Source organism: Zootoca vivipara, chromosome 7 (assembly GCF_965207765.1).
Source record: "Zootoca vivipara chromosome 7, rZooViv2.hap1.1, whole genome shotgun sequence".
NCBI lineage: Eukaryota > Metazoa > Chordata > Lepidosauria > Squamata > Lacertidae > Zootoca > Zootoca vivipara.
The window spans coordinates 41,006,787-41,028,742 of record NC_142590.1 but is presented as its reverse complement, the minus strand read 5'-3'; the positions used below and the strand labels follow the sequence as shown (position 1 = coordinate 41,028,742).

At 40.7% G+C, this 21,956-nt stretch overlaps 1 protein-coding gene across 2 annotated transcripts in view; it reads left to right on the top strand.

Moving 5' to 3' along the window:
* Window positions 1–21,956, top strand: part of ELAVL4 (ELAV like RNA binding protein 4) — a 77,633-nt gene that overhangs the window by 14,142 nt on the left and 41,535 nt on the right. The window contains exon 2 of one of the 2 annotated variants that reach the window (XM_088674071.1): window positions 14,021–14,261. In XM_088674071.1, the coding sequence (XP_088530197.1) occupies window positions 14,021–14,261 (241 nt within the window). Of the gene's footprint in view, window positions 1–14,017; window positions 14,262–21,956 lie in introns of those variants that run through there. The other variant, XM_088674072.1, reaches the window with a different exon arrangement.

Genomic DNA, 21,956 nt, shown 5'->3' with positions numbered 1-21,956 from the left:
TTTCCATCATTTCAGCTCTCCCCACCCCCTTTAAAAATAGTTGTGAATATGTTTCAGACCATGGGTAGGCAACCTAAGGCCCGGGGGCTGGATCCGGCCCAGTCGCCTTCTAAATCCGGCCCGCAGACGTTCCAGGAATCAGCGTGTTTTTTCATGAGTAGAATGTGCCCCTTTATTTAAAATGCATCTCTGTGTTATTTTTGGGGCCTGCCTGGTGTTTTTACATGAGTGGAATGTGTGCTTTTATTTAAAATGCATCTGGGTTATTTGTGGGGCATAGGAATTTGTTCTCCCCCCCCCAAAAAAATAGTCTGCTCTCCCCCCCCCCCCCACAAGGTCTGAGGGACAGTGGACCAGCCCCCTGCTGGAAAAGTTTGCTGACCCCTATTTCAGACCTAGATTACATGTCAGAAAGTGTGCACCAGTGATATCCAAAGAATCATACCTCTAAAATGAACATTTCAATGTTATCAAATGTTTCATTTCTAAGGTTCTGTTTTTATAATACATATTTTTATGTCCTACCTTCCTTTCATCATGGAACTGAAGGTTGCATGCAAAGTAGTCCCAAGTGAGCTCCCACCCAGAGCACTCATCAGATGCTGCTTCAGCAAAGTTGCTACTTCATTCCCTTTCAACCATGCTCACATCAGTCCATACATGAGACTTCATTTATTTTACAGTGAATTAGCACTTTAGATGGCCATGTCCCTTCCACAAGTAGGAAACGCTAAAATACTTTCTGTCTTCATCCTAGATCTACCAGATAAACTGGTTGTAAATACTTTCTCAAGGAATGGTTTGTTTTTCTTTTGCAAACTCCTTATTGGTGTCTGTCTGTTAAAGGCCACAATCATCCAGTCTAAGGTTGGATATAGGAGATAAAAATATATGTATTTGGTGAGACAGGATTATGTTTTTATTTCCAAGTATTGGATGAGAGAAAGTAGTATGTTTTTATTTCCAACTTTTAGTATTAAGTACCCGCTAAAGGAGCGACTCAAACGTTAGATGGCCAGACATTATACGCTTGCACTGCTTTCTGCAAATTTCACTCTAGCCCCAATTCCCTTCCTAAGAAATCACTGCTGATGTTGTTCTGCACTACTTTTTTTTTCTCTCACTCAAGATCCTGTACAGGATCAAATACATTATCATTAATCACACTGTTTTCTGAGTCATCAAATGAAAGTGTGTTTCAGGACTGGGTAATGGGGGAGCAGAAATAGATCATTAGCATTGCCCATTGCTTTGTGGATGTGTAATACCTCAAGGTTGTATCCAGTCCTACTCAGAGTACACCCATTGAAAGTAATGGCCTTCTCTGAGCATAGTTTACTTGGATACAATCCATGGTGTTGGGCTCACCACCCATGCATACTTGACTATGGATAAAGAAAACCCATTTTCTCCAATAAAAATGGACTTGTTTAATTGGACTAGATGTCTGTTTAGAATAGTATTTTCTGTGATGGTGGCCAGTCTTGTGTCACAAAGATGTTTGCAACAGGACAGAATGATTGCCAACCTCTTATTTGTCCCGAGCAACTGGCAGTAGAGGTTTATCACCTTGGCACATGTATATTTTCTTCCTGCCTTTGACAGCAAATATCCCTTGACTATGTCCTCTGAAACATACTTAGCCTCGTGGTCATCACTTTATTCTGTGACGGTGAATTTTGTTGTTAGGTGAAGGTGGGAGGGAGGTGTTCCCCCTGGCCTACTCACTGGAGGAATTAAATGTGATATCTAAATACGTATATGAATGACATGTTCTGCTATTAAACTGCTTGTCATTGAACTTTGACCCTTATGTCCTTTATTTCCTAGCAGTAGAAGATTACAACAGATAGTTAAATTATCATCGCCCAGGTACTTAGGAAAGCAACACTGACCCTGTATGAGGATAGGTTATGTTGCAACCATTATAAAATTAACTTACTTGCTCTATCTATCTATCTGAAGATACAGTGGTACCTCTACTTACTAATTTAATGTGTTCCGAACACACATTTGTAAGTCAAAAAAAATTGTAAGTTGAATCCCATAGGAATGCATTGGGAGAAAAAATTCGTAAGTCGAAGCAACCCTATCTAAAAGTTCGTAAGTAGAAAAAATCCTATCTAAACCGCATCCAAGATGGCGGACAGAGCTCCATTTGTAAGTAGAAACATTTGTAAGTAGAGTTATTCGTAAGTAGAGGTACCACTGTAGTAGCATAAAAATACAAAATGAAAACACAAAATAACTTAATAAAACCCCAAACAACTGAGATGGTCTCTGGTCTCCTTAGCAACCTCAGCATTTTCTAGCTGGTTGGGCTAAGCCATTTGCAAAGAGTTTGCAGAGATGGCCTATGTATCCATACATTTCTGAAATCGAATTTTTTTAGGACAGTGGAAATTGAAAGCTCATCTTCCCATTGTGCATAGTTTGTTGGAGAGATTTCAGGAGGAAAAACAATGAGAGATCTGAACATAAGAAGAGCTTGTTTGATCAGACCAATGGCCCATCTAGTCCAGCATCCTGTTCTCACAGTGGCCAACCAGGGGCCCATGGGATGCCAGCAAGCAGGATTCAAGCACAGGACCACTTTCCCCTCCTGTGATTTCCAGCCACTGGTATTCAGACGTATTACTGCTTCAAACCGGAAGCAAAGCATAGCCATTGTGGCTAATAGCCATCAGCAGCCCTCTCTCCCATGAAAAATCCTATTTTTAAAGATAGAAGTTCTCAGCATTGTGATGCTGTTTGTATATGTCATTCTTCAGACTCATCTCTGCAGATACTTGCTTGAAATATAAGGAACACTGTAGTTAAACACAACAAAAACAGCAAAAGAGTACATACCATTACTTCACAATAATTTTAAACAGAAAATGAATTTCTTGGCTAGAAAGCAAGTTTATTTTTGAATGCAAACTAGATAACAGCAGAAAAGTATGTGAGCTGTGAGAAGGTTTACCCCATGCACACTCTGAGCAGCTTCTAACACATGCAGGACAGCCACATTGAGAGAGCAAGGGCACAATTGCTAATGCCTGCATTGTATCTTCATTGGCTTCGCCCCCTCATGGCATTTACGCTGCCATTGGCAGGCAGTTTTAAAAACTTAATTGCTACTGGAATTTCTGAGGGAGCAGATAGTAAGAGAAGATTTTACTCTTCCTGCATTCTGTGATGTCCACTCCATCCCTGCCCCCCAAGCCTGAAGTTCTGGGATAGTTTTTTGGTAGACAGGTTCTGCTCTATCTGTTTATGCCTCCATGGGCCACTTTCAAAATCTAGGTGATGGGTGTGTATGACCCCTCTAGAGAGGCAGGGCTCAACCCAGTGACTGACAGCTCTAATATGGGTGGCATTAGAGGCACAGAGGAAGTGTTGGAGATGAAAGCAGGGCTGAAGAGGAAGGAAGGGCTTGGGGTTCTTGTCGCAGGGACAGGCAAGGCGAGCAGGTTGAGGGAGCCTCCACTTGGCTCCTTCCCAGTATCCTCACTGTCAGGCTCCCCCAAGTCGGGCACCTCCCCAGGGTCCCTACAAACCATCTACCTGCATCGTCCTGATTCGACCAGCCCATGACACTCTCTCTCTCTCTCTGTGTGTGTGTGTGTGTGTGAGAGAGAGAGAGAGAGAGAGAGATGGTTCCACTCATCATTGGCATGTGACCCCCCCCCCCGTAAGTTAATCACCAGGGAATGTTGACCTTGGATAGAAAAGGGTTCCTCACCTATGATGAGTGCAGCAAACTCAACAACACAAGAATACCTGTTTGCTAATAGGAACAGAGACTATACAGAAAGTGGTCATTTTTGCTCTGTTAATTAAAAATATATGTGCTATTTTTGTCGTGGAACAAACTCTTTAAAAAAAGCCGGAGCTCTGTGGTTATGCTAGAACTCGCTCAAGAGTGCAATCTACGTAGGGATTTATAGCTAACACTGTTTAATTAGAATAAATATTGGAGTAAATTTGGCAATATATCTTTGTCACATACATAGTTTCTGGCGTGCTCTGGTCCATGGGGTCACGAAGAGCTGGACACAACTAAACAACGATGACGATAGTTTCTGGGATAATTCTTTTTCTGTGAGCGACACCTTGGTGAAAATTCAAGCTTTTGTTGTGAATTTTGTCAGCATTTTTGACTAAAATAAGTTTATTGATGCTCAGAAACATTTATGTAAGGATAGGTTGCATATAGCTATGGAGCACTGGTGATAATCAGAATGCACATGATTTTTGCTTTCTAATTCTCACAAGTTTTACACATCAAGAGCTGTCTTGGATTTTTCACACTTGGAAGGTAATAGTTGCAGACCCCTAATAGTGTACAGTAAGTTGGACATACCTTACAGATGTAGTCTTGTATCTTGTATTCTAGATCATGAAAACAATGAGTAAATGAAGCTTGTATATAAGTAAATTATTTGTACTCTTCCTGCTCTGCTTTGTTTCCAACATGGCCCTCAGGGCTCACTAGTCCCAGTCTTGACTTGCTCTGTGACCATAACTGCAGCAATAGCTTCACAGCATCTACATTGCTTCCATTTGTCTCACCCTTCTGGTAAAGTTGTGTCTGTGCTGGTTCACCAGTGGAGCCAATTTGGTGCTCCCACCAGTGTGCCCATGCAGCAGTAACCGTACTGTCACCTTGTAAGCAGCTACTGCTGGGGGCTGTTAATATGGCTTTGTCCATTAGATAGAGCCACTCCTGTCTGGGTGGCTCTCTCCGTTACAGAGCAAGGGCTAAAGCAAATGTAATAGCGTGTGAGATAGGGATGGAGCAGAAGTTTTATTTAGTTCTTATGTCGTGATTCAGTTCTTAGCTGTGAAACCTGCAGTCCAGAGTAGATGACTCTTGGGACACTGTTCTGTGATTCTCATTTAAAGGCAGACCTACCTAATTTGCACTTTTCAAACTGAAGCACAGCCATCCTTTAAAATTCTGGGACTTTCTGAATGCAGAACACAGGCTGTACCATTGAGCTACTGCCCCTCTGATTGGATTCTCGCTTTTCAATGACTTCTGTTATACTATGGAGAAATAAAAACCAGCAGGAGATCTCGTCAAGTCTTCTTTGGACCTAACATTATGCTAGGATGCTTTTTAAAGAAACTCGTAGCCGTAAGCATATACTTCTCTCTTGGAAATGACATTGGCCTAATTCATGCACTACATTAAAGTACAGTATAGTAAAAAAACAAAAAACCTGTCGTTTCATTGTGAGTGTGCAGTCTGCTGCTGGAACACTCTCATTCTGCTCCGACCCCTACTCGTGTTGTCTTGGCTTGTTGCGTCTGAAGCCAGGGAGGCTCACAAACCAAAAGTGATAACCCAATGGTTTGATGGAAACAAACCAAGAGCCTGGATTTGGATGTTGTGACAAAGCAGACTCTGGCTTGTTTCTGGCAGCACAGCAGAAGCAGAGCAATAACTTTTCAGAAGCATGTACATTAAGTTACAGTTTGTTCTTGATTTAATATGATGTGCAAACCAGTCCATTTCTCTCATGCAGTATGTCAAAAACCAACTAATGTAATTGAGACAGAAGTAGAAATGCAAAAGTAGAAATGTGAGTCTGGGATCAGAATTACAACCTGTTCTGGTACTTTCTCTAAGGGATCAGTTTAGAGGGGTTTCTGGATGTACAGACAGCTGCAATATCTAGGAATGCCTTTTCCCTGCTTTGGGTAGCGTACAAGTGCACACATTCCTGAAAAAAGCAGATCATCCATTGTTACACAGCCATTAATCATATCCATATTAGATTACGGAAACACACTACATGTGGGGTTGTCCTTGAAAAGTGTTCAAGAACTCCAGCTGGTACAAAATGTTTTGGCCAAAATAATTTCTACTGTTCACTTTTCTGACCATATTACTTTGGTCTTAAATTACATTGGCTTCTACTTTGTTTCTTGCTCCAATTCAAGGCACTTGTTAGTACCTACTTTGGGCTGCCTTTGAAGATGACCTGGAATCTTCAATTGGTCTAAAATGCAGCAGCCAGATTACTGGCTCGGTTTCCATTTAGAGCTTATAAACCCTGTTGTAGAACAGCTGCATTGATTACCTGTTTCCTGGCCCAGTTCAAGATGCTCATGCTAATTTTTTAAACCACTATATGACTTAGGTTCCAATAGCTGAAAGATTGCCTCTTTCCCTACAGATCATCTTGGATTTTAAGTGGTTCAAATGCCCTCACCCAAGAGAAGATTCTCTCTAGCATCCCTGAAATTGTGAAATTTCTGCCTAGCATAGGTGCATCTGTTACATGTATCATGGCTGAAGATGCGCCTATTTACCCTGGCCTTTGACACTATTATATATGATTTTAGAAAGCAATTTACAATGATATGCAGGCATACTTATCCCATAAAATACAATATAAAACCCTGTAAAGGTTTAAAACATAAACTTCAATATATTTTTGTTATTTATAGTTCAGTTATTATGCAGGTATTTTGCCTGTAGTATGAAACCATAAAAGTGCCAATTTTTAACTTACTTGTGTTACAGGCTGAATCTTAGATTTTATAGAAAAGTTGTAACGTTTTGTCACTCAAAAATTTAAGCATTGATAAGCATCTGTTAGACCAGAAGCTTTTATTTTTCTTGACAAGTTATTTCTGCAAATAAGAAGTTCTGTTTTTTGCCATGGTTCTTTGGAAAAATGTTGATGATACCCTCATACATTTTTGCAGGTTGTTGTGTCAAAATGCAGAGGGTTAAAGATTTATTTCAGGGATATTGGATTTGCCTGGAGGCAGAGATACTCTGAAACTTAGTTTTCCCCTTTTATTTTGAGTTCATAATGTATTTATTAAGTAAATAATAGCAAGTCTTGTTGTGCAGTACAGAAGCTTTAATAAAAATAGTAATTGACATTGAAACTTGGCAGTTGTGTTATTGAGAAGAAAATGCACTTTTGAAGGTCCCACAGATAAGCTTTTATATTATTTCCATGGTGTTTTTTCAGATACCAGCCTAATTAAAGAAGAATAAGTTTATTGATTGATATATTAAGATGTTATGCCCTGTCCTTGAAGCACATTATCAGGATTACTTCCAATAATTTTTTAAAAAGCACTATGCAATAGCTAACACATAACAAGAAGACATTGATTGCCCAATCTAAACAAATTTAAGCATTTATCCCAATGTTTTAAATAGAAGAAATTTAAATAGAAGAAATTAAGTGTTTGTTTAAAGCTGTAACCTTATGTCCACTTCTCTAAGAATAAGACTTCCTTCTGAGTTTCCATGTAGGAAATTGTGTTGTAACTCACCCTTTCAAATCAACACTCGTGAAAACCTTGGATTAGGATTTACCTTATACTTGATTTATACTAGGATTTATCTTATACTTGAGGGGCAATTCTGTTTTGGTCAAAGTGTGACATGAGAGATTGGCTGGAGGTAAGAGAGAAGACATTAACTGTCTGATATGATTTGATCACAAGGATCATCAGTATATCCTTTTGCTTTCTTCCAGTATTATTCTAACATTTTGGCTAGTGGAAATACGGGTTTATCATGTCCGCACAAGATGAAAGATTTGGGGTCTCACATTTTAATTCTTCGTTTCCTGGAGTAGTACAGTGGTACCTCTGGTTGCGGACGGGATCCTTTCCGGAGCTCCAGTCAGATCCCGAGGTTTCCACAACTGGAGGGACCGCTTTTGCGTGTGTGGCGAAACACTTCCGGGTTTGCCGCTTTCGCAACCCGAAGTTTACATTGTTGTTTAGTCGTGTCCGACTCTTCGTGACTCCGTGGACCAGAGCACACCAGGCACTCCTGTCTTCCACTGCCTCCCGCAGTTTGGTTAGACTCATGTTGGTAGCTTTGAGAACACTGTCCAACCATCTCGTCCTCTGTTGTCCCCTTCTCCTTGTGCCCTCCATTTTCCCCAGCGTCAGGGTCTTTTCCAGGGAGTCTTCTCATGAGGTGGCCAACGTATTGGAGCCTTAGCTTCAGGATATTTCCTTCCAGTGAGCGCTCAGGGCTGATTTCCTTAGTTTACGTTACCCCAGGGTAATGAAAGCCGAGGCGCTACTGTAATGCTATACCAGCGACTGAGGATGGGTGACTGTTAATTTTGGCTTCTTATTTTTTTTGCAATATTAAGTTCGATTCTTCACATTTTCAAATCAGGTTGTGTGTGTTTTTTTAAATGGAAATTTTTCCTAATATACAAATTTTTTGCATGGATTCTTTTTAACATGCATATTTTTTGCGAAGTATTTGTATTTTTCACTAATAAATGCATTTATATGCACACCATACCCCACTATAGGCATATTTTACATATTACACAGCTGGAGAACAATATTGCAAACATTGGAGATGTGAATTGTGGAGGATGGCTGTGTTATGGTTTGCATATTATTTCAAAAAGTGTGAATTAGATAAGTTTGCTTTTAAATGCAAACTGAATCAATTTTCTCCCACATCCCTATCAGCCACAAAGTAAGGATCAAGAAGCCGTCAAAGTTTGTGGCACACAAAGTTAAAAGAGTATCTCACCACATAATTTACTGGAACCTGAAGACTTCCAGTGTGGTGTAGTGGTTAAGAGCGGTAGACTCGTAATCTGGGGAACCGGGTTCGCGTCTCCGCTCCTCCACATGCAGCTACTGGGTGACCTTGGGCTAGTCACACTTCTCTGAAGTCCCTCAGCCCCACCCACCTCACAGAGTGTTTGTTGGGGGGGGGAGGGAAAGGAGAATGTTAGCCGCTTTGAGACTCCGTCGGGTAGTGATAAAGCGGGATATCAAATCCAAACTCCTCCTCCTCCTCCTCCTCCTCCTCCTCCTCCTCCTCCTCCTCCTCCTCCAGGGAAACAAATTCAAGAATACAGTCTCCCAGTGCAATATTATTGGCAAAGTTCTTTTCAACTTTTTAGAAGTACAGTATAGTCAGAGTGAGACCTCTGTGATAACAGGTGTTCTACAAACAAGAAGGGAGTTTGTTTGTTTGTTTGTAAAAGGAGCATGCAGGGGACCACAGGTCGGCAATTTACACTACTAAAGTCATGATGGGTGGAACTAATACCCCTAGATTGAGTTTATCATATTAACTTAATTACAGTACTTAGTGTGCTTTCAAAATACTTGATTAACTGGACATGGATTTTCTGTCTTATTAGCTGTAACTTGGACTGGGTTAATATAGGGATTCAGATAATCAAGAAAGGAGTATTAACTGTGTTTTGTATTTTGTTTTCTATGTGTAGACTAGCTAAAAAAATCCGTTAGCCATAAGTCAGGTTTCTGAAACATGGATTCTATACATGCTGTGGTTATATCCTGTGAGATTTCAGGCATATTTGCAATGGTGTGTTGTCTGTGAAAGATTCCATCTACTGCAAAATGCATGGCAGTGCCCCAATTCAGCAGCTTCATCTAGGTTTGGAAACTCCAATATGCACATGTCATGATGCTTGTGCATCCTGAAGGTTTTCTTGCTAACTTAAATAGAGAGGGATGGGCTCTACCAAGTGTGCAACATTAAGTGTGTATGGGAATAGGAAAGCCCACTTATCAGGAGCTCTATGTGTGTTTGGGTGTTAGGCTTTGAATTACGGTATTATGGTCTGGGGAGAGCTTAATGCTCTGTGGAACAGCATGCTGCATCTGACCCATCATTTTGTTGCTGAGCATTGTTTGAAGAAAAAGGAAGGGTGTTCCAGGAAAGGGCAGAGATTTAGAGGTTAATGCTTAGGTGCAGCACTTGCATAAGCTCAATTTCCTCTTCTCACCTTTTAGTCCAAACTTTTTGTTGATGGACAGGGGATAGGAGAGGAACAGCTTTATGTTCTACACAGATAGCTCTTTAAACATGGGTCAAAAAGTGGCAACTCTACATGAAGTATATACAGGCTGACTGTTGACTTGTCTCTCTTATTTAAAGGAATGTGGATTTTTGCTTCTTGAATTGTTTTGCTGGTCCACAGCATCCATCAGTATTTAGATATGAAATCTGCTTGATGCAGCTGTGTGAGCGCTGTGTAGATGGGGGGGGGGGGATGTTCAGTTGAATTGGGACTCCAGAATACAAGTGGAGATTTAAGGTTTGAAATGGGGATGGGAGCAGGGGGGAAATGTTGCTTTAGCAGCAGCTCATATAGCCAAAGCCTTTTTCGGAATCTTCCATGTTACATGAACATACAGTTGTATGAGGAAGAGCCAAGGCAGAAATTTCCTGAATGGCTGTGAGTCCTGGAAGACCTGTTCCCTGCCTTTCAGGCCTTTTCTTGCCTGACTTGGGAGCGTGGGGCCCTGACTGATTCCAGCTACAAAAGCTGAAGCTGCTGAACAGACTCTTGGGCTGGGGTTTTGTTTGGGGGTTTTCTGTTAAGGGAGGTTATTGCTGTTGGCTTTCTCTGTCTTTATTTTAGATCTTGTTCTGATTTACGTGGAAATTATTCAGGTTGGTTATGTATTTCGGTTGTGTACTGGCAGTACGATGGAGCCATTACTTTGATCTTCTACATCAGTGGCTCCCAACACACACACACACACACCACCACCACCACCAAGAGATCGCTTGAAAATTACTGAGGGTCTTGGTGCAACACTTAATGATTTTTCTGCCTGTTGTAGCTATTATAACATGCACTGCTAGATCATAAGGATGTATGTCCAGTGCCTTTGCCATACCTATTGCACTGTATAGGCACCTCCACACTTGCACATGATCAGCACACATGTGACTGCTGACTCGTCTGTTGTTTCCAGTGCCAAAAGGTGGCTGGGGGCGGAATGGACTTGTGCAAGTCCAGGAACAGACTCCCCTGCATAACCAGGAGTGTACTCCATGAAGTTTTGGCCCAAAGTTTGGCCCATGAAGTTTGTGTCCATCATTATTTGCCACCTGCTCCTACACCGCCAGCTCCACTGTTCTTGGGTCTGCAAAGTGGTCTTTACAAATTGTTTCTCAGAACTGCACTTTGAGGTATATGTGCTTCCTGTGTTTATATCTAAAAATACTAAAGCAAACATTACATTCCAGAAGTTCAAAAACCAACATCGAGTTAAACACTAAGAATAATCGTATTTTGATTTTGCTAGCACTCTTAGAATTTGAAGCAGAGTACAGTATTAAGCAGTAGGCTAAGTCCCCCCTTACTTCCACAACTTCGAATATCATGTATGTGGTCTTCCTGAAACAAGAAAGCTCTTGAGAAAAGCTTTTGATTACAAGTGGTGCATGAAACAAAATACTGCAATGTGGAGTGCTTCTGCCTAAGATCACAGCCAGCTGTGCCCTCACCCAGTTTCAGCCCCTTCCCCTTTTCCATTCTCGCCCTGCCAGTCAGCATTCCGTGCCTGCTGAGCCATTGACATTAGACAATGTTATTTGCATGGATGGTGTTGCTTTGACTGCGTAACAGTTGGCAGGTTGAGAATGAGTTTGCCATAACTATACATTGGTCTCCGCCCCTGTGAGGCAGCTTGCCCACCTGCCCAAGTCCCTTGCCCAGTGCTTCCCAAGCATCCAACAGCCAGCTGGTTTCCAGGCACTTGGGAACCACAGTGTTAGGGTTTGTGCCAGCCCTGTGCTTGGCATTTTCCAAGGCTGGCAGAGCTACTTTCTGCAAGGATCAGCTGTGCTAGAGTTTCCTACAGGGAACTAGGTTGCATATTTTTTCCGGCAGACTTGAAGACATTGCCCACCAGCTGATAGGTGGTGACTACAACCCTGCTTTATGCATATACTGGCTGCATGATAAAGTTCCCCACAGAGAACTCGGTCACACAGCTGACCCAATCATGCCTCTGCCCCACACCTGATATCACATATTAGGCAGGTGTGTATATTTTGGAGGGGCAGATTGGGACCCATGCCTTGCCTAACTTCCCTACCCCGTGTCTGTACTTTTTCTACCAAGTCTGCAAGTCCCTCCCCCAAGATAGTTTTTCTGAGGCTTGTAAGAAAATTGCTCTCCTAGCCATTTTTGCAAGAGGAAGTGTCATCTTCCTGATGGTAATTCTGTTATTTCAAAAGATGCATTGAACCTTCCTGTAAAGTCACTGTCCAGTTCAAAGAGTAACAATCCCTTGATGACTAAGGATTCCTTGGCATAGCTGCCAAGTTATCCCTTTTTTTAAGGGATTTTCCCTTATGCTGAATAGGCTTCCTCGCGAGAAAAGGGAAAACTTGGCAGCTATGTTCCTTGGGAACCCAATAAGTATTGTGATTTTTCTCCTACTCCTATGCGTCAAGAAGATTCTGATGAGGCAAAGGATGTGTCTGTGCATGCATCAGATGGCAGAGCTGTGGGTTCCTGGTGAATACTTGTGAGAATTTCACATAAGGCAGCATGCACCTTGCATTCACACACCTGTCTATGAACAAATACAATTTGTTAAATGGTCATTGCAGAGTAGTTCGTGTCATCAATAGTTTGCCCCCAACTATTTTATGTTCCTTTGGCACAATATCTTGTATAATTAAAGCCTAACTAATTTCCTTTCATTTATTCATACGTAAAATTTATTTCTGAACTTTCATTGCTATTGGCCCATGTAAGGAGGCAACTTTGAAATCTGTAGCATTTGAAAATTGTAGGTTATGCTCAGAACCATGTTTTTGTTTTTTCCTCTTCTAGGATAAGAATAGAACTGTTAAATGCATCAGTTTGGTTTCATAACTCACTATGGCATACTGAATAATAGTGTGATGGAACGGTGAGAGATTCTTCTCAGAAATAAAGTTAAAGCATCTTTAGGACCAGGTGGGGTTGCTGGGTCTAGAGGTGGTAGCTCTCCATTTGAATCATTTTAAGACTCTGAAAGAGGGCACAACTTTTCTGCCCTCCTCTCAGTTCCTATGCCCAACTTTGTATCACATCTGCTGTGGAAGACAGGGCACTGGTTTTGCACAGAAAATCCAAGTTGGTAAAAGGAAATAACGATAGCATTTCCCTTTTTCCAATCCCCACCTCTTTCAAGTTAAGAAAAACAAACATCCCTAGATCACAATCAGCATAAGTGTATGATAGAAGATTCAGGACAGACAACAAGAAGTACTTTTTCATGCCAGGCTATTTTATTCAGAGGGCTAGTGCACACATGTCTTGCTTGCATGGTTCCCAAAGGCTTCTGGTTCACTGGGAAGCAGAATTCTGAGCTAGATAGGCCTTTGGTAATCTTTGGTTAGCAGGTAATTTCTTATGTCTTAATGAATCATCTTGAATAATTCTGTATGATTTTAAAGCTTGTATATCCTTAAAAGAAGAGAAGTTGGCTTAATAAGAGTTTACATTCCCTATCTTGTACTCCCTTTTTAAACAAAATATATATATGAAGAGGTTCTTCCAGTTTCAGCCCAAGTGGGGCTGTTTACTTGTGCAACATTAGCTCAAATATATAAGTATTAGCAGTTTCAGGCCTTTAGTGTAAGAATAAATCAAAACAAGCCTTTGGTGATAAATGTAACTGAAGAATCCAAGCTTTTCAGTGATACAAGTAAGTGTGTTTGGTAGAAACTTGAGAGGTTATTGCTTCAAGCTGATCACAGTCACATCTTTCTGTAGCTTGAATGCCCTAGATAAACCTGTCACAGCGCTGGGTGTTACAGTAATTAAATAGCTAATGTATTTTTACCTTTTCAGTTTCTACCTCTATATGGGACTCTTCCACTTAAACGTAACTATGATTTTAATCATAGTCATTATACCTTAAATCAATTAAATTGGTGTGGTGTAAATATACATTTGTGAAAAAGGTTACACCAGGAAAAGAGAAATTAGCTTTTCATTAACAAAAAAAGGAGGAGGAAAAATAGACGGGGAGGTTTTATTTGCCTCTGCATCTTGGTATGTGCTCTCTGCCAAAGACTAGCATGACCTACTTTACAACAATAGCAGAAGAATCAAGCTGGGTTTTTTTGTTAACTGTCTTAAATTGGCCATGAATGCTACCTACGTATTCATTTGTAAGTATCTTTTAAAAATAGCAACTGTATCTCAGGCTTTTAAGATGGTATTTCCCTCCCTTTTCCTTTCTGTTCTAGATAATTAGCACCATGGAGCCTCAGGTGTCAAATGGCCCAACATCCAATACAACCAATGGACCTGCCAGTAACAGTAGGAACTGCCCTTCCCCTATGCAGACGGGGGCTGCTACAGATGACAGCAAAACAAACCTCATAGTCAACTATTTACCCCAGAATATGACCCAGGAAGAGTTCAGGAGCCTTTTTGGGAGCATTGGTGAAATAGAGTCCTGCAAGCTTGTGAGAGACAAAATTACAGGTAAAGTGCTTCATTGTTTTCTTATTTCTTGAGATGGGGACTTGCATGCCGTGGGCTTCTTTTTCTTTGACCTCTGACAAGGTCTTTACGAGTTGCCAAAGTTTACTACATCTTTTTTATATAAACACTTTACATTGCCCAGCAGTATAGAAATCTTGTGTCCATGCTTCATTACGATACTTCTCTCAGTCTTCCAACACCAGTGGCATGAAGTATGCTAGATATTCTGAAGAAGAGCAAATCGCACAAGCACCTGTGTGTGAAATTACAAGATGAGGAAGCTGAGATGCCTTAGACCTAGATGAAAGTAGTATCATCCATATGACCAGGCATTAACCATAGCTTTGATGTAACACACGAGGAGGGGCTGCACACCTCACCTCCAGGCTACACTGCTACTTACCAAGGGGGTGAGGGGTAAGACAGTGGGGATGTCAGCAATATGTGGATATAGCGGTGGAACCAATCCAGTGCTTCACCAATTCTCCTACAGGCTGCCTGATGAAGCATCATACATATAGTTGCTTACTGTGAACGGAGTACCATTAGGCCTAGGTGGTGGAAGTAGAGCAGGGGTTCTCATGGGGACTGAGTTTCTAAATCACCACAGAAAGGGCTGGAACCATGGGAGGTGAACCTGTTTGCAAGTAGGTCACACAACTAACTTATAATTTCAGCTCCCTTTCAAAATTAGGACCATTTTAGTTTCTTTTACAGTAATAAAAATGTGTATTCTCTTTTAAGTTATCATACTGTTCCTCTACCCCCCCCCCCTCCACTTTATAAATTAAAAGACGGTTCTTGTGTTGGTTCAGTTTAGTTCATCATTTTGGATTGTTTTCTATAGACAGTTTGGTACAGCTTAGCTGTAGTATGGTAATCAACCTTTTCCCAGTACCAGAAAGGTTGACTAAATTCGGTATATTCTGGACATAGTTCGTTGGGGTTAATAAGCTAGGGTTGCCAAATTAGCTAGGTAAAGCAGCTCATCTTGTTTGCTTCATTCGTTATTGAGAAGAGAAGACTGCTGCTAAAATGTGCAGAGGAGTTTACAAACTTCCTGCTTTAGTTTCTTTACTGATCCATTTATTTCATTGTAACAATAATAATATATGACACATTGTGAAGAAGCAAGCCTTGTAACCCAGAGGGTTTAGGAACTATATTAGATTGACAGATACAGGAGCATGTGGTTAAGGATTAATGGTGTCTTGGGAGGAGCTGGTAAGTTAGGGAGGTTCAGGAAAGGGTTTGGTGAAAGAATGGGTCTTACAAAATCAGCTGAAGCAGTAATGGATATGGCTTGAAGAACAGGGAAGACTTGCAGACATAGGGAACAGTGATGAAGCTTCAGGGGGAACACAGAAGACCTGTAGACATGGGGAATAATGATGAGACTGCGGAGAGGAACAATGGTGGCTCAGATGATCACGGAGAAGGCAAAAAAATGCAGATGAGAAGAGCTAGTTGAGAGTGCAGTAATGGAGAACATTTAAAAGTAAGAACTAGAAGCGTAGAACATGATCAGGAACCAATGTAAAGGTTGAAGTGACACATTTTGACTTGGTTGAAGAGAGTAGAGGTGGCTGAAGAGGACTATGGAAGGGGAAGTTTGGTTATCTAGGAGAGAGGTGACTAGAGAGTGAAGAACAGTTAGAGACTAAAGAGCTGTGTGTGGAATTTAGATGTGCACATTGGGGCTTAAACCTCTCTCCGCCACATTTCATAGACCTGTACATCATTTCAAAACCCAATTCCAAAAGTCCTGGGACTCTCCAGAGTGTCAGTACCATGAAAAACTGAAGCTGGAGCCAAAAATTTATTGGGGTTATCCATGGGAATCTCCATCCCAGCTATAAATAGGAAATTGAATATAGGACATTGAAAGAGATTTAGGGGCTGCTTGAGTGTAAGAAAAGAAAAGAAAAACAGTCAAGACTAACTGGTATCTCAAAGAGTGACCAAAAATATCTATATACAGTTAGTGGGAAAAGCAGTGAGGATGAATATCATCTATCTGTAGACATGCTAACTAGAAGTAAGCTGAGGATGTGGAAAAGGCGGAAGGCAAGTAGATGAGAAAATTGAAGCAGGGCTGAAATAAACCAAAAGAGATGGGATGCAGGTAATTGAATTGAAGCTGATTCAGAGCTGGAAGAGCTGGAAAATAGAGACCGAAGAAGATCATATGGAGGATTGGAGAATGTACAGTAGATAGAAATTTTAACTGGGTTGTGTACACTTCTGCTTGGCTACAACATTTCCTGTGGGATAAGGGGAAGTTGTATGTTATATGGAAGATGAATTTATGGGCCTAATAGGTGAACAGTGCTCATTTGTATTTCTGTTGAGATTCAGATGTTAAATGCTTAGTATATATTTTAGCAAATAGGCCCTGCCATATAATGTGCTGAATTCAAGAAAGTATAATGTGCGGCACAAGCGGTATGGCACCTGGCCTTCTCATCAGCATCTTAGTGAAAGAACTGCATTTGTTAGTCCCTGTGCAGTTCTGTGGACAGAGAGATGGCTTGAGAAATCACATTGGTTGCAACATCAGCATCCTTTCTGAAAGGATGTTTACTTCTACATATATGAACTATATATGAATTGTCACCCTTGTGAAGGGTGGAAGGAACACAAGAAGCTGCTGTATCCCAAATCAGACCATCGGTTCATCTAGCTTAGTATTGTCTACCAGGCAAAGTCGGAGATTGAGCTTGGGATCTTTTGCGTGCATCTCAATTGCTGTCCCACTGAGCTGTGACCCTGTCACCAGCTGCACTACATTTCAGGCAATGCAGCAGTGGACAGAATTAATCTGTAGAGATTCAGGGTAGACTCAAGTTGCTTTTTATTAAGTTGCGTGAGCCTTCATAAGAATTTTGTTTTTTGGTCCTTGTTGGCCCATGTCCTGTCCCAGCTGTACTGAGAGCCAAGCAAGGTTCAACTGGAGCTGGAGTTGCATGGTATTGGTCAGGGGGCATTGAGCAACATTCTTGGGAGCCAATTCCATATAGCATGGAGAGCTCAAGATTCTGGAAGAGCCAGCAGGCATTGTTTTGGCGGGGGCCTGAGTTCATCCGAGAATCTAAATGGCAAAGCAGCCTCATGAGCCCCAGATCCATTCTCTTTTGCGAAGAGCCACCAGACAATGAATCTGGTAGAGCCTTGCACTCAGGCATTGCCTGCTAGTCTCCATGTGAGCGTTCTCTCTTCTCTGCCAGCAATTTAGAGGGAATGATAGGTCTTGGGCTGTAACTGAGGTCGTGGAGCTATACATTTTGGTTCTCTTTTTGAGAGAATCCCTGGTCTTACAATGTTTCTTCCGCATTGCCTTAGATTTCAGTCTGGCTTTGAGTCTGAAATTCCTGAGGCAAGCACCTGCTGGCCTATATCCATAGAGATCCCCTGTGCCTTGGGATTACTGTCTGCAGTATCTGAAGATTGGGACATTCCAGGGCAGGCATTGACCCAGATTCCTACACCCCAAAACTTGGTTTCCAAGATGCTGATGAGCATCTTCATAAATTGTGACTGACTTGCACACAGTTTGACATGTTTGGGTAATATATTGATAGGTGTTGAAGGTATGTATTGATAGGTGCTGGAAGCATTTGTGTAACTTGTTTCTTATGTCAAAACAACTTGCAGTAACTTTTATGTTGGAATGGCCATGTGCATTCCCTTTGAGGAATTAATTTATATTGCAGCTTTCACACCTGTACTATATGAAACTGTTCATATTTATAACCTGTTTATAGTTTAGAGTGACTGGCATAATGAAAACTTCAGTACTTCCACTGTTGCAAAGGAAGTAGATTTTAATAGGCTAACACTTAACATCCAAAACAATCTGATGAGAAATTCAGAGTGTATGCAGCTCTGATATTTTAGACAAGTATTTAAATGGCTATTGTAGGGCTGAATAAATCCCAAATATCTACCTGCTGAAGTACCTAAGATGGGGGGTGCTAGCACAACAGAATTTAAAATATTTTTCCAGCTTTCAGTTAACTTAATAATAATGTTCAGAGTCTTCATGCTGGCTTTTAGATAGGTAGACTTTAGAAGCTGATTCATAATGTTGCACATTGCTTTTGAATATGCTTTTAAACAAGCATATTCTTTTACAGAAAAAATGCTAATTTGGTAGTATATCAAACCAAGTTGACTAGGAATGACAGCTCCTGAGACAGCCTTTAATTTGGACCTCAAAACCAAAATTTTAAACTTCAATTGTGTTTAGTAGCTTCCTAGAGCAGGCATAAAATGCTAGTGATTTATATTTGCTATAACTTAGGACAAACTTTAATTGTGACAGAGTTTGGAGGAAATGTCTCAATTTCAGAGTTTTAAAAGAATGAAACCATAAGAAAAAGAAGGCAGGACAGACCACAGATGTTTAGCTTTGTTTGGCAGAGATGTTTAATAAAAGCATAACTTCTAGTTGTAAAGTGTGGTTATTAAATTCTTCATTTACGCTACCTAATTAATTCTAGCATTTTAAATTAACGTTGAAACTGGTCCCTGCTGTATCATTTCAAAGCTGCAGCATATTTTGCCCAATAACCCAGTTGTGAGTTTTAATCAGCTGCTCTTACCAAACAAAGCAAAACAATGGAACCTTGAGTCAATGAACTATCCTGCACAGAGAAGGTACAATATCAGAAAGAGGAAATACTTTTCTCATTTGGGTGGGGTGGGGTTTGAAACCTAGAGCTTAAAACTGAGACTGAATTGAAGCAAATTATTTTCCTAAATTATATTACTCTTCATGTATGATAAACAAGATATGATTCTTCGTACATATAAGCAATAGTGACAGCGTATTTTGGTCAATAATTAAAATACAAGTCAGTTTTTTGTGCATTCCCAAGAAGTATATTATGCTTGTTTTGATCTAGTTTCCTTATATTCAGGGCTTTTTAATTTTTTTCATATACAGTGGTACCTCGGGTTACAGACGATTCAGGTTATGCGTTTTCAGGTTGCGTACCGCGGGAAACCCAGAAGTACCGGAAAGGGTTACTTCCAGGTTTTGCCGCTTGCGCATGCGCAGAAGTGCCAAATCACGCCGCGGGATACGAACGCTGCGGGTTGCGGACATGCCTCCATCACGGATTATGTCCACAACCCGAGGTTCCACTGTAAACTGAAGTAGCAGTTGCGAAGTAGCACTGTCTTCACTAAAAATTAACAATTGCAAACCTATGGAAGCCTTGTAGATAAACCCATGACATTTGCTGGCCTGTAGTAAATAAATAGCCATAGCCTGCTGGAGGCTGGCAGAAGAGGGAAAGAAAGAAAGCTTCATTCTTCTGGTAATATTCCTTTGCATTTTTATACTGGACATATAGGAGATTGTTCTGTGCTGGGCACAGAAGAGGAACAGGGTGCACCATTCCTCTGCTGTCAATCCACTCAGTCACCTACATGTAATTCCTGGTTGCCTGTAACTACCAGGCTAGTGCTTAACACAGGGCTGAGGCATGAATTAGAGGGGGGAATCTTTGTAACTGTGCATCTTACTTTCCACAATAGCCTGTGTACATACTTGGAATAATTTGAAAGCAAGCATGGGTTACTTAGGGTGAAACTACACATTATGCTTAATGTGCAGCATCCAGATAGGTCTCTTGTGTTGCTGTTGTTTTAAATTAATTACAGCCATGGGGGAAGGGAGAGAATTGCTGAGATCACAGTGCACGGAACCCTCACCTCTCTAGACATGGCACACATACACACCTGAAAATCCTTCTTCCTCAGCATGGATATCAAGCTTAGGGAAAAAATGTTCCATTAGGCACCAGTTTGCAGGGGGTCGTGGTGGGGAAGGAAGGGGTAAACTGCAACCCTAATCACATTTGGCTCCCGCAGCTGTACTTAATGTAAGAAAAACTAGAGACAGAGAGCTGTATGCCTGCTGCACATAAAAGTACAACATGTAGTATGATTCTTTGCCTGGAGCTCAGCACCACTTTGTTCTCTCAAACCCTTGGGCAAAGTGGTATACAGTATCTGCTTTGGTTTTCATCTGTTTTCCTCAGCTGTGGGGGAGAGGCCATTTTATTCTGAATGATGTGATGAAGTAGCTTCCATCTAGCAGTGGGTGGATTTTCCCCCCTTTTTTTAATGGTTTGAGTCGCTGGGCAGGACGCCCAGTCCTACTGTAAAGAGTTTTCCCATTATGTTAGAATGCCACGAAGAGTCATTGTAAGGAATTAATCCATTTGTGTAAATTAAATTAAATAATTAACTGCATGGAAAAATAGATCATGAGTTCATGGTAGATAGCTCAGTGAAAATACGTACTTAGTGAACTAGGCAATTTCCATGTTAGGGATGGAAGTTAATACTACCTGTATTGTAGTGCTGCTGTTAATAATAATAATAATAATAATAATAATTTTATTATTTATATCCCACCCATATGGCTGGGTTGACTTGTAACACGTATAAAAACATAATAAAGCGTCAAACATTAAAACAAATTGATGCTGTAGCTACATTTGGAATATTGTGTGCAATATTACCTTAAAATTTATATTTAGTAATGTCAAACCGAGAGAGAGAGAGAGAGAGAGAGAGAGAGAGAAGGAAAGAAACAAGAACTATAAGGTTTTCATCAACTGCTTAAAAGTGAGCAAAGATGAGGCAAGTCAGACCTCTGAAGTGAGTACAGTATTCCATAATTCGGATGCTGTGTTGAAAAACGCCTTTCTCTTATCCCAGCAACCAAATAAATGTCTGCCAGAAGGACATCCAAATCAAAGGGGGTGTTGTAGAACCAAAATTATCACAAGTTTCTAAAGCACTTGAAGCTTTTCACTTTAGAAATTATATCTAAGGAGGGGTCATGATAGAGGCCTTTAAAGAATGCATGGAGGAAGTGAATATATCTGATTTCTCGTTCTCTGGCATAATATTAGAAGTCAGATTCACCCAGTTAAATTGATGAGCAGTGGAGTCAGGATGAGAAAAGGAAAGTGTCCTGGAATTTGCTGCTACAAGATTCTGTGACTACCACTGGATTTGATAGGTTTTAAGGGGAATTGAGACAAATTTCTTAGTGCTTTCGGTGGCTGCTAACCATTATAACTAAACAGAACCTCCCTTTTTGGAGGCAGCGTAACTTTGAATACCAGTTGCCAAGGAGCAAAACAATTGGAGTGATGTCGCTTTTACTCTACTTGTAGGCTTCATAAAGGCATCCGGCCACCTACTGTTAGATACATACCATTGGTCTGATCCAGCAGGCTGCTGTTACATTCTTAACAGTGCCTGCCTTTAGCTGCACTATCGCCATGAAGCAGAAATTCAAAGAAGAGACACTGAAATATGGATATGTTGGTTCTGTGAAGCTTAGCGTTACAAAATATGTTTTTAGTCGGTGCGTTATTTTTGCTACTTAATCCACTGTTGTTTTTTTGGGTGAAGAGTTACTATTTCTTCAAATGTATCTGTTTGTGTGTGTATCATACATGTATGTGTTTTATAAAATTCATTTACATAGATCATACAGTGTTCTACCATCATTCGGTAAATCATTGGACCCAATATTTGTAATGTCATTTAGCACCAAGAAGTAGAAAATAACAGTTCTCTGATATCTGGATTTTTAAAAATAAATTTGGTTGAAACGATGTTTGCTCTGTCTGTTTCCAGGCATTGTCATTACATGTTTTTACCCAT